Genomic DNA, 13,411 nt, shown 5'->3' on the forward strand with positions numbered 1-13,411 from the left:
GAAATCCAGCCCCTGTGGTATAACATAACCTTACATACCATCCAGCCCCTGTGGTATAACATAACCTTACATACCATCCAGGCCCAAGTGGTATAACATAACCTTACATACCATCCAGGCCCCTGAGGTATAACATAACCTTACATACCATCCAGGCCCATGTGGTATAACATAACCTTACATACCATCCAGGCCCCTGTGGTATAACATAACCTTACATACCATCCAGCCCCTGTGGTATAACATAACCTTACATACCATCCAGCCCATGTGGTATAACATAACCTTACATACCATCCAGGCCCATGTGGTATAACATAACCTTACATACCATCCAGGCCCATGTGGTATAACATAACCTTACATACCATCCAGGCCCATGTGGTATAACATAACCTTACATACCATCCAGCCCCTGTGGTATAACATAACCTTACATACCATCCAGCCCCTGTGGTATAACATAACCTTACATACCATCCAGCCCCTGTGGTATAACATAACCTTACATACCATCCAGGCCCAAGTGGTATAACATAACCTTACATACCATCCAGGCCCCTGTGGTATAACATAACCTTACATACCATCCAGCCCCTGTGGTATAACATAACCTTACATACCATCCAGCCCCTGTGGTATAACATAACCTTACATACCATCCAGGCCCAAGTGGTATAACATAACCTTACATACCATCCAGGCCCCTGAGGTATAACATAACCTTACATACCATCCAGGCCCATGTGGTATAACATAACCTTACATACCATCCAGCCCCATGTGGTATAACATAACCTTACATACCATCCAGGCCCATGTGGTATAACATAACCTTACATACCATCCAGGCCCATGTGGTATAACATAACCTTACATACCATCCAGCCCCTGTGGTATAACATAACCTTACATACCATCCAGCCCCTGTGGTATAACATAACCTTACATCCCATCCAGGCCCATGTGGTATAACATAACCTTACATCCCATCCAGGCCCATGTGGTATAACATAACCTTACATACCATCCAGCCCCTGTGGTATAACATAACCTTACATACCATCCAGGCCCATGTGGTATAACATAACCTTACATACCATCCAGCCCCTGTGGTATAACATAACCTTACATACCATCCAGGCCCATGTGGTATAACATAACCTTACATACCATCCAGCCCCATGTGGTATAACATAACCTTACATACCATCCAGGCCCATGTGGTATAACATAACCTTACATACCATCCAGGCCCATGTGGTATAACATAACCTTACATACCATCCAGCCCCTGTGGTATAACATAACCTTACATACCATCCAGCCCCTGTGGTATAACATAACCTTACATACCATCCAGGCCCATGTGGTATAACATAACCTTACATACCATCCAGGCCCATGTGGTATAACATAACCTTACATTCCATCCAGGCCCATGTGGTATAACATAACCTTACATACCATCCAGGCCCATGTGGTATAACATAACCTTACATACCATCCAGCCCCTGTGGTATAACATAACCTTACATACCATCCAGGCCCATGTGGTATAACATAACCTTACATACCATCCAGGCCCCTGTGGTATAACATAACCTTACATACCATCCAGGCCCATGTGGTATAACATAACCTTACATACCATCCAGGCCCATGTGGTATAACATAACCTTACATACCATCCAGCCCCTGTGGTATAACATAACCTTACATACCATCCAGGCCCATGTGGTATAATATAACCTTACATACCATCCAGCCCCTGTGGTATAACATAACCTTACATACCATCCAGGCCCTGTGGTATAACATAACCTTACATACCATCCAGGCCCATGTGGTATAACATAACCTTACATACCATCCAGGCCCATGTGGTATAACATAACCTTACATACCATCCAGGCCCATGAGGTATAACATAACCTTACATACCATCCAGGCCCATGTGGTATAACATAACCTTACATACCATCCAGGCCCATGTGGTATAACATAACCTTACATACCATCCAGCCCCTGTGGTATAACATAACCTTACATACCATCCAGCCCCTGAGGTATAACATAACCTTACATACCATCCAGGCCCATGTGGTATAACATAACCTTACATACCATCCAGGCCCATGTGGTATAACATAACCTTACATACCATCCAGGCCCATGTGGTATAACATAACCTTACATACCATCCAGCCCCATGTGGTATAACATAACCTTACATACCATCCAGCCCCTAAGGTATAACATAACCTTACATACCATCCAGGCCCATGTGGTATAACATAACCTTACATACCATCCAGCCCCTGTGGTATAACATAACCTTACATACCATCCAGCCCCTGAGGTATAACATAACCTTACATACCATCCAGCCCCTGTGGTATAACATAACCTTACATACCATCCAGCCCCTGAGGTATAACATAACCTTACATACCTAATGTTTGGCAACGCTCCTTTTGGTCTCATTCTCATTGGAACATGTTGGGTGAAAACATGGACACAGATTTCTGCAATTACCCTGATTGGTTATCACACATTTTTTCCCCCGTGGAGGTTGACGCCTGCTGTTTGGATTTGAGAACAAACTGTTTTAAAGCAAGGAGGCAGTGCTGATGGACTGTGTGTGTGTGTGTGTGTGTGTGTGTGTGTGTGTGTGTGTGTGTGTGTGTGTGTGACAGAGAGATGCATCCAGTGTAAAAGCACATCCACTCTGTTATTGCCTCATTGTGCCAGCGACATCAAAGATCTGCCCCAGATACGTGGGCCTGATATGCCTCTGGACAGGTGAAGGGTATAGATTTACTTCATTATTATGACCTTCTGGGCTTAAGACAGCAGCTGCCTCTCCCGGAAAAACCAACAGAACAATGTCTGGTCTCTGTGTCAGGGGGTTCTGCACGGTGGAGTCCTGAAGGCCCTTTGTCATTTGCTTCACCTGTCTCATTGTTTGTCAGACCACCTTAAACACACAATTACAATGTACACAAGCCTGTGGTGATGAGGAAGCAGTGTAATAGCTTTACGAGGCCTTTAAAAATGTTGGCGTCATGCAGTTAGACTACTGGATATTGGCAGTTAGACTACTGGATATTGGCAGTTAGGCTACTGGATATTGGCATTTAGGCTACTAGATATTGGCAGTTAGACTGCTGGATATTGGCAGTTAGACTACTGGATATTGGCAGTTAGACTACTGGATATTGGCAGTTAGACTACTGGATATTGGCAGTTAGACTTCTGGATATTGGCAGTTAGACTGCTGGATATTGGCAGTTAGACTGCTGGATATTGGCAGTTAGACCTGCTGGATATTGGCAGTTAGACTACTGCATATTGGCAGTTAGACTACTGGATATTGGCAGTTAGACTACTGGATATTGGCAGTTAGACTACTGGATATTGGCAGTTAGACTACTGGATATTGGCAGTTAGACTACTGGATATTGGCAGTTAGACTGCTGGATATTGGCAGTTAGACTGCTGGATATTGGCAGTTAGACTGCTGGATATTGGCAGTTAGACTGCTGGATATTGGCAGTTAGACTGCTGGATATTGGCAGTTAGACTGCTGGATGCTCCTTCCCTCAAAAAAAGAAAACAACAAATGCACCTGGGGCTGCCAGTGGCGGTGTTTTGCCTTTTTTGTATCTCAGGGTTCAGCCACAGCCCCCATGTGTTGGGACAAAGACCTGTCTAAATGTGGAAAAACAAGACCTGACCGAGACTAACTATCTTCAAATTACATAGAAATAAGGCATTGGAAAATTTTTGGTTGAGATGGGGATCAATGAGATTACAACCTACACTGAGTATAGAAAACATTAAGAACACCTGTTATTTCCATGATAGACTGACCAGTTGAATCCACCGGTTTGTGTCATTAACTGCAACGCTGCCAGGTTATTCACGGTCAACAGTTTCCCATGTGATTCAAGAATAGTCCATCACCCAAAGGACATTCAGCCAACTTGACACGACTGTGGGAAGCATTGGAGTCAACATGTGCCAGCATCCCTGTGGAACCAGGTAGAGTCCATGAATTGAAGCAGTGCTGAGGACAAAAGGTGGGTATGCAATTCAATATCAGGAAGATGTTCTTAATGTTTGGTATACTTAGTGTATATTCACCCACTCAAAAAGACAGCCAAAATTTAGCTGATTTTCCAGTGCTATCACTATGCTTTCAATCATCTAAAAGCACGAAAAATTACAATAGAAAAACAATGTCTTATTTTTGGTTAAGTTGTCACCCAAATGTTTATCACTGTGCATTCAAACATTTAAAAGCATATCAAAGTTCAAATGGGAATACAATGTCAGATAAAGTGCGTTTGGAAAGTATTCAGACCCCTTGACCTTTTTCACATTTTGTTATGTTACAGCCTTATTCTAAAATGTATTAAATTGTTTTTTTTTCCTCATCAATCTTCAGGTCTAAACCATAATGACAACGCAAAAACTTTTTTTTTTTTTTTTTATGTTTGCAAATTTATTAAAAATACAAAACTGAAATATCACATTTACATAAGTATTCAGACCCCTTACTTAGTACTTTGTTGAAGAACCTTTGGCAGTGATTACAGCCTCAAGTCTTCTTGGGTATGACACTACAAGCTTTGCACACCTGTATTTGGAGAGTTTCTCCCATTCTGCTCTGCAGATCCTCTCAAGCTCTGTCAGGTTGGAAAGGGAGCGTTGCTGCACAGCTATTTTCAGGTCTCTCCAGAGCTGTTGGATCGGGTTCAAGTCCGGGCTCTGGCTGGGCAACTCAAGGACATTTAGGGACTTGTCCCGAAGTTGTCTTGGCTGTGTGCTTAGGGTCGTTGTCCTGTTGGAAGGTGAACCTTCATCCCAGTCTGAGATTCTGAGCGCTATGTACAGGTTTTCGTCAAGGATCTCTCTGTACTTTGCTTGATTCATCTTTACTTTGATCCTGACTAGTCTATTAGACAGACAAATCAAGCGTATGGCCTCAGCCCAGTAGACAGACTAAATCAACCATATGGCATCAGCCCAGTAGACAGACTAAACAACCATATGGCATCAGCCCAGTAGACAGACTAAATCAACCATATGGCATCAGCCCAGTAGACAGACTAAATCAACCATATGGCATCAGCCCAGTAGACAGACTAAACAACCATATGGCATCAGCCCAGTAGACAGACTAAATCAACCATATGGCATCAGCCCAGTAGACAGACCAAACAACCATATGGCATCAGCCCAGTAGACAGACCAAACAACCATATGGCATCAGCCCAGTAGACAGACTAAATCAACCATATGGCATCAGCCCAGTAGACAGACTAAATCAACCATATGGCATCAGCCCAGTAGACAGACCAAACAACCATATGGCATCAGCCCAGTAGACAGACCAAACAACCATATGGCATCAGCCCAGTAGACAGACTAAATCAACCATATGGCATCAGCCCAGTAGACAGACTAAACAACCATATGGCATCAGCCCAGTAGACAGACCAAACAACCATATAGCATCAGCCCAGTAGACAGACCAAACAACCATATGGCATCAGCCCAGTAGACAGACCAAACAACCATATGGCATCAGCCCAGTAGACAGACCAAACAACCAGCAAAGTAGACAGACAAACTAAAACAACCAGCAAATTACACAGAATAAAACTACCAACAAAGTAGACAGGAAATAACTTGAAAGAACAACAATGAGCAGCTATGGTTAATGATTCTTACACCACATTTTTGGACAAGGGAAGACCTGCCCTGAGACGAGTGAAACAGCGCCTCACGTGTGTCTGTCTGGGGAAAGGATAGCAGATGGAGAGCAGCTTGATCTAGCAGGCTCAACCGATACCCGTTTCCTTACAGACAGAAGAACTAGCAAATAGTTGTTTTGAGCACACAGCATTTAACACTGTTTGAGTGAAAGAGAGATGCGTGCTGGCAGCAAAAAAAACAACATTTTATTGCCGATCATGGATAATTACAAAATATATTTGTGTCAAAATCGTCTTTGTAAAATTCTCGTTTTGTCCGAGTTACTCAGTACACCCCTACATTTTAGTAGAGTCGGACAGGGACAATGCTCCTCATTGTCAACTTCTTCCAGATTATAGTAAAGACAGACAGACTAGGGCTGGGAAATATGATGGTATTTTATGTTTTTGAATAATAAAAGTTGTAAATGTGCTTTATGAGTAGTGCGTGACCCTACGGAGGCAACACATATATTCTAATTGATTTCAATGGGTCTTTCTCCATTCTAATTGTTTTATACTATTCAATTCAACTTCAACCTAAAATCATTTCCTGCATTTCCATACATTTCTGCATTTCCTGCACTCATTTGAGATCATTTACACATTGCCAGTTACTACATGATATGGGCAAAAAAATGAGGCCTTATTTTTAACCAAATGTTGCAATTGCGATTTGGCTTGCGATTTAGATCAAAACACTTGGGTGAACTGTTGGAAACATGGAAATATAATGTATATTCTAATTCTATAGTTAGAAAATATATACTAGTGGGCACTTTGAATACAGTGTCTGACATGACAATAAATGAAAATGCCAGGGAGGAGTTATTGTGACAGGGTAGGAACCAAAGTGATGGTCAGTGTTTCCTAGGAGACCCTATAATCATTGGCTACATTACATGTTTTTTGATGTAGTCAACATATTCATGCTTCTTCTATTCCTCTTTGATTTAGAAGATACTGTTGCACAAACAACTTTCTGATATAGGCCTAGACCAGCACTGGTATCAGGCTGCAATAGCTAGCTACGTTTGCTCTGACTCAGTACATATAGCTAGCCAGCTAACTAGTGATTAGCATTAGCAGTAAACACAATTTAGCTAAAATTGCTAAGAAACCAGCTTTCTGCACATGTAAGAAACACAAACTAATAGTGTAGTTATAGAACACTTGGAAAGCAAAGTGGAAACACCATTGTCATCAACATTGTAGCATGTACTGCATTGACCATGCAGACTGAACGCATGTGTCTCTTAGTCAAGCGACAACAATTGTGCTCCTAGAGTGACAAGGGGTGGGGCTAGGTGTGTTTGGAAAGCGGCATGGAGAGAGAGCGGAGAGGCATGACTCAAGTAGCATGTAAACTATAAAAATGGACATTACACACGGCGTATCACATTTAACAAACCAAACATTCAAATATCATTATAGAAGGTAAAGTAAAAACCCAAACCGGTCCGTGCATCAATACCGGTATAGCAAAATGTGGTATACCTCCCTAAGACAGGCAACCAATTAAAAAAATATAGAGTGAAGACAGATAGACAGACAACCATTTAAAAAATATACATCACATTTATTTGTACTGACACCATGAGTCTCCACAGACTCGTCAAGTCTTTGTCTAAAGATGTGTTTGGGCACTACAGGTGAGTCCAGGTATACAGGTATACCTGCCTCACCTTACCTCCGATACATCCAGCAGTCCAGCACATTAAGCATTGCTCTTTGCTATCAGAAAAACAGAAACCTTGACCTAGCTGAAACACACACCACTCACTTTTTTTTGTTTTGTTTCTAAAGGTAACACAATGTACAAAAAGCTAGTCTGGAAGTAGTAACATTTCTCGGGTACTATAAAACATGTTTATTCTTTCACTTCACTCTGTATGAATAAGAAAACACTGATTTCTACTGAGCTGCTGCTTGTTAGGCAGCCAAGGACTACATGGACACAGATAACTAATGAGAAGAGAGGCAGAGGCCAGGCTGAATCAGGCTGATCCCAGTATTACAGCCTTACAGACAGCCGGTCAGAGACAGCCAGACAGCCAAACCGCCTCAGCAGCAGCTTTCAGGAAATTGTTCACACTCTGTAGAGCCTCATGGCTTTGGCCGTCTGGAAGCAGTTAGATGCCAGTCACCAGGCTTCTGGAAGCAGTTAGATGCCAGTCGCCAGGCAAGAAAACAACGGCCCATAAAGTTAAAGTAAAATGCGTCCCAAATGACACTCTATTTCCTACATAGCGCACTACTTTTGACCAGACCCATAGAGCACTATATAGGGAATAGGGTGCCATTTGGGGCGCAGATTAAATTATTAAACAAAAAGTATTTCCACAACAATGTACAGTTACAGTACAACACACGTGGTGTTTGGAAAAAAGTGCAAAAAAAACATGTTTTCACAAATAATGTTTAGTTCAGCTCCCGAAAAATGTATACTTAAATAAAATAGATGAATGTTATTTTTTGACCATCCATTGGTTTGTTGCTGTCAGAAGTGGATGTCCTTGGCAGGCCCCAGGCCTGGTTGGCTGATGGGTAAGGCCAGAGAAAGCAGACAGTCTGAGGAAGGGAGGTATGAAAGAGGTCCAGTCCCTCCATGTATTGGAGGATGGCGGGATGGAGGAGTGAGGGAGGAGGACTCTCTGTGTAGGCCTCACCAGGAAGCTGAAGGCACCAGAGGAACAGAGAGGAGCAGAGCAGTAGTCCATGGCCATGTCAGGCCCCACGGTAGCAGGCTGTGAATCGAACACTGGCCACTCTTCGCTCGGACACCTGGGTTAGAAGGATAGAGGGGTGGAGGGACGGGGAGGCGAGGGTGATGGGGAGAATGAAGGAGTGGGGAGACGGGGGTGGAGGCATGGGGGAATGGGGGTAGACAGGGAGATGGAGGGATGGAGAGATTGAAGACGGGGTGGAAGGATGGGGAGACGGGGATGGGGTAGACAGGGAGATGGGGGATGGGGATAGACACGGAGATAGAGGGATGGGGTAGACAGGGGGGATTGGGGGGTGGTAGTAGACAGGGGGGAGAGAACATCTAGTCATTAGAGAGTCCATACCAGGGTTGAGGAGCAACAGACAACATGTAGCCTGGAATCCAGACCAGAGTTGGGGTAAATTCAATTTCAATTCCAGTCAATTCAGAAAATAACCAAAATTCAAATTCCAAAAATGTTTCATTAAAACCTGTTGTGGCTAGCGGAACGTTTTGACAACATCCGGTGAAATTCAAAGAAAATTATTAGAAATATTTAACTTTCCTACAATCACAAGTGCAATACACCAAATTAAAGCTTAACTTCTTGTTAATCCAGCCACCATGTCAGATTTCAAAAAGGCTTTACGGCGAAAGCAAACCATGCGATTATCTGAGGAAAGCACCCCATCATTCAAACACATGACAATCATATTTCAACCCGCCAGGCGCGACACAGAACTCAGAAATAACGCTATAATTCATGCCTTACCTTTGAAGATCTTCTCCTGTTGGCACTCCAAAATGTTCCATAAACATCACAAATGGTCCTTTTGTTCGATAAATTTCATCGTTATATCTCCAAAATCTCAATTTATTTGGCGTGTTTGATTCAGAAAAACACCGGTTCCAACTCGCCCAACATGACTACAAAAAATCGAGTAAATTACCTGTAAACTTTGTACAAACATTTCAAACAACTTTCCTAATCCAACTTTAGGTATTTTAAAACGTAAATAATCGATAAAATTTAAGAAAATACGGGATATGGGATAAACTGTGTTCAATAGCGGATAAAATTAATGTGGAGCAAGCTTCAGGTCTCGCGTCCCAAACAAAACAGTCCACTTGGCTATACACCCAGAAAGGAAAGGGCTGCTTCTTCATTTCTCAAAGGAAAAACATCAACCAATTTCTAAAGACTGTTGACATCTAGTGGAAGCCCTAGGAACTGCAACCAGATGCCTCAGAAATCTAGATTCACATAGAAACTTAATTGAAAACAACTCAACAACAAAAAATTCCTGGATGGTTTATCCTCGGGGATTCGTCTGCCAAATAAGTTCTGTTATACTCACAGACATAATTTTAACAGTTTTAGAAACGTTAGAGTGTTTTCTATATATTATATGCATATCCTAGCTTCTGGGCCTGAGTAGCAGGCAGTTTACTTTGGGCATGCTTTTCATCCGGACGTGAAAATACCGCCCCCTAGCCCGAAGAGGTTTAAAAAGCATTGAAGAGAATTGGAATGTCAGTGAACTTTCTGAACTTACTGGAATTTAAATGGAATTGACTCCAACACTGATCCAAATTGAAGATTGCTCTGATTCACTATGTCATCAGTGAAGTGAAACGATGTGTACCAAGTTTCATGATTTTATGAAAAATGTAACAATTAGACCTACAATTTGCACAACAAGCTTGGACTAACAGTATTACAGAGCTGCAGTATATTCAGTTTGACTAATTTGACAGCAGATTAATTAGAAAACAGACTAGACAGCAGATTAATTAGACAACAGACTAATTAGAAAACAGAATAGACAGCAGATTAGACAACAGACTAATTAGACAACAGACAAATTAGAAAACAGACTAGACAGCAGACTAATTAGACAACAGACTAATTAGAAAACAGACTAGACAGCAGATTAATTAGACAACATACTAATTAGACAGCAGTGTCAAGACGTGTGTGTAGGTGGCAGAGAAGTCAAGCGTAGGAGGAACAAGCGTGGTGGAACCGGAGTGGTTTAATAAAGTAAAACAAACTCCAAAAACCAAAGTACAATAAAAAGGAAACATGGGTACCAAAACGCTGTTGCGCACCAAAAATGACAACGCGCAAAACAACAAACAATCTCTGAAAAGGACATGATGGGAAAGGGATAATGAAAAATGGATCAATAATGGCTAGAAGACCGGTGACGTCGACCGCCGAGCACCACCCGAACAAGGAGGGGCATCGACTTCGGTAGAAGTCGTGACAGTACCCCCCCGACGCGCGGCTCCAGCAGCGCATCGACATCGGCCTCGGGGACGACCTGGAGGACGAGGTGCATGGCGATCCAGATGGAGACGATGGAACTCGTGCGGCGCGCTGAAGGTGGACGTGAGCGGCGTCCCAGGTTTCTTTCGCGCGCCGGAACCAGTCGTCCACCGCAGGAGTCTCGGTCTGACTCTGATGCCAATGAGCCAGAACGGCTGATACCCCAACACACACTAAAAGGGAGAGAGGTTAGTGGAGGAGTGGCAGAGCGAGTTCTGGGCCATCTCTGCCCAGGGCACGAACGCCGCCCACTCCCCCAGCCGGTCATGGCAATAAGACCTCAGAAACCTACCCACATCCTGGTTAACTCTCTCCACCTGCCCATTACTCTCGGGGTGAAACCCTGAGGTAAGGCTGACCGAGACCCCCAGACGTGAATGCCTTCCAGGCCCTAGACATTTTACATTTTACATATTTAGCAGACGCTCTTATCCAGAGCGACTTACAGTAGTGAATGCATACATTTCATACAATTTCATACATTTTTTTTCTGTGCTGGCCCCCCGTGGGAATCGAACCCACAACCCTGGCGTTGCAAACACCATGCTCTACCAACTGAGCTATAGGGAAGGCTGAACTGGGGACCCCGATCAGACACTATATCCTCAGGCACCCCGTAGTGCCGGAAGACGTGTGTAAACAGAGCCTCCGTAGTTTCTAGGGCCGTAGGGAGACCGGGCAAAGGGAGGAGACGACAGGACTTAGAAAAACGATCCACAACGACCAGGATCGTGGTGTTACCTTGTGAAGGTGGAAGATAGGTTAGGAAATCCACCGACCACCGCCATTGTGGAACGGGTAAGGGCTGTAACTTACCTCTGGGTAGGTGTCTAGGAGCCTTGCACTGGGCGCACACTGAGCAGGAGGAAACATAAAACCTCACGTCCTTAGCTAAAGTGGGCCACCAGTACCTCCAACTAAGAAAGCGCATCGTCCGACCGATCCCAGGATGACCAGAGGAGGGTAAGTTGTGAGCCCAGTAGATCAATAAGTCGCGGAGAGCAGACGGAATGTACAGACGCCCAGCTGGACACTGAGGGGGAACGGGCTCTGCACGTGACGCCCGCTCAATGTCCGCGTCCAGCTCCCACACTACCGGTGCCATCAAACAAGAGGCTGGGAGTATGGGAGTGGGATCTATGGACCGCTCCTCTGTGTCATACAGCCGGGACAGTGCATCTGCCTTAACCTCTATGGGCTAGGTGGGACGCTTGCGTCCCACCTACTCAACAGCCAGTGGAATCCCGTGGCGCGATATTCAAATACCTTAGAAATGCTATTACTTCAATTTCTCAAACATATGACTATTTTACACCATTTTAAAGACAAGACTCTCGTTAATCTAACATTTACATTACATTTACATTTACATTTAAGTCATTTAGCAGACGCTCTTATCCAGAGCGACTTACAAATTGGTGCATTCACCTTATGATATCCAGTGGAACAACCACTTTACAATAGTGCATCTAAATCTTTTAAGGAGGGGGGGGGGGTTAGAAGGATTACTTTATCCTATCCTAGGTATTCCTTAAAGAGGTGGGGTTTCAGGTGTCTCCGGAAGGTGGTGATTGACTCCGCTGTCCTGGCGTCGTGAGGGAGCTTGTTCCACCATTGGGGTGCCTGAGCAGCGAACAGTTTTGACTGGGCTGAGCGGGAACTGTGCTTCCTCAGAGGTAGGGGGGCCAGCAGGCCAGAGGTGGATGAACGCAGTGCCCTTGTTTGGGTGTAGGGCCTGATCAGAGCCTGAAGGTATGGAGGTGCCGTTCCCTTCACAGCTCCGTAGGCAATCACCATGGTCTTGTAGCGGATGCGAGCTTCAACTGGAAGCCAGTGGAGAGAGCGGAGGAGCGGGGTGACGTGAGAGAACTTGGGAAGGTTGAACACCAGACGGGCTGCGGCGTTCTGGATGAGTTGTAGGGGTTTAATGGCACAGGCAGGGAGCCCAGCCAACAGCGAGTTGCAGTAATCCAGACGGGAGATGACAAGTGCCTGGATTAGGACCTGCGCCGCTTCCTGTGTGAGGCAGGGTCATACTCTGCGAATGTTGTAGAGCATGAACCTACAGGATCGGGTCACCGCCTTGATGTTAGTGGAGAACGACAGGGTGTTGTCCAGGATCACGCCAAGGTTCTTAGCACTCTGGGAGGAGGACACAAGGGAGTTGTCAACCGTGATGGCTAGATCATGGAACGGGCAGTCCTTCCCCGGGAGGAAGAGCAGCTCCGTCTTGCCGAGGTTCAGCTTGAGCTGGTGATCCGTCATCCACACTGATATGTCTGACAGACATGCAGAGATGCGATTCGCCGCCTGGTTATCAGAAGGGGGAAAGGAGAAGATTAATTGTGTGTCGTCTGCATAGCAATGATAGGAGAGACCATGTGAGGATATGACAGAACCGAGTGACTTGGTGTATAGCGAGAATAGGAGAGGGCCTAGAACAGAGCCCTGGGGGACACCAGTGGTGAGAGCGCATGGTGCGGAGACAGATTCTCGCCACGCCACCTGGTAGGAGCGACCTGTCAGGTAGGACGCAATCCAAGCGTGGGCCGCGCCGGAGATGCCCAACTCGGAGAGGGTGGAGAGGAGGATCTGATGGTTCACAGT

General features: G+C 44.6%; 1 protein-coding gene across 1 annotated transcript in view; it reads left to right on the forward strand.

Moving 5' to 3' along the window:
• LOC123724150 (sodium channel protein type 8 subunit alpha-like) overlaps positions 1 to 10,859 on the forward strand; it is a 62,554-nt gene extending 51,695 nt beyond the window's left edge. Inside the window, exon 3 of the mRNA XM_082955562.1 lies at positions 10,770 to 10,859. Within this exon, the coding sequence (XP_082811688.1) occupies positions 10,770 to 10,859 (90 nt within the window). The remainder of the gene's footprint in view (positions 1 to 10,769) is intronic.
• Positions 10,860 to 13,411: the final 2,552 nt, after the last annotated feature.

The sequence above is a fragment of the Salmo salar genome, chromosome 09 (assembly GCF_965601325.2).
Source record: "Salmo salar chromosome 09, fSalSal1, whole genome shotgun sequence".
Taxonomy (NCBI): domain Eukaryota; kingdom Metazoa; phylum Chordata; class Actinopteri; order Salmoniformes; family Salmonidae; genus Salmo; species Salmo salar.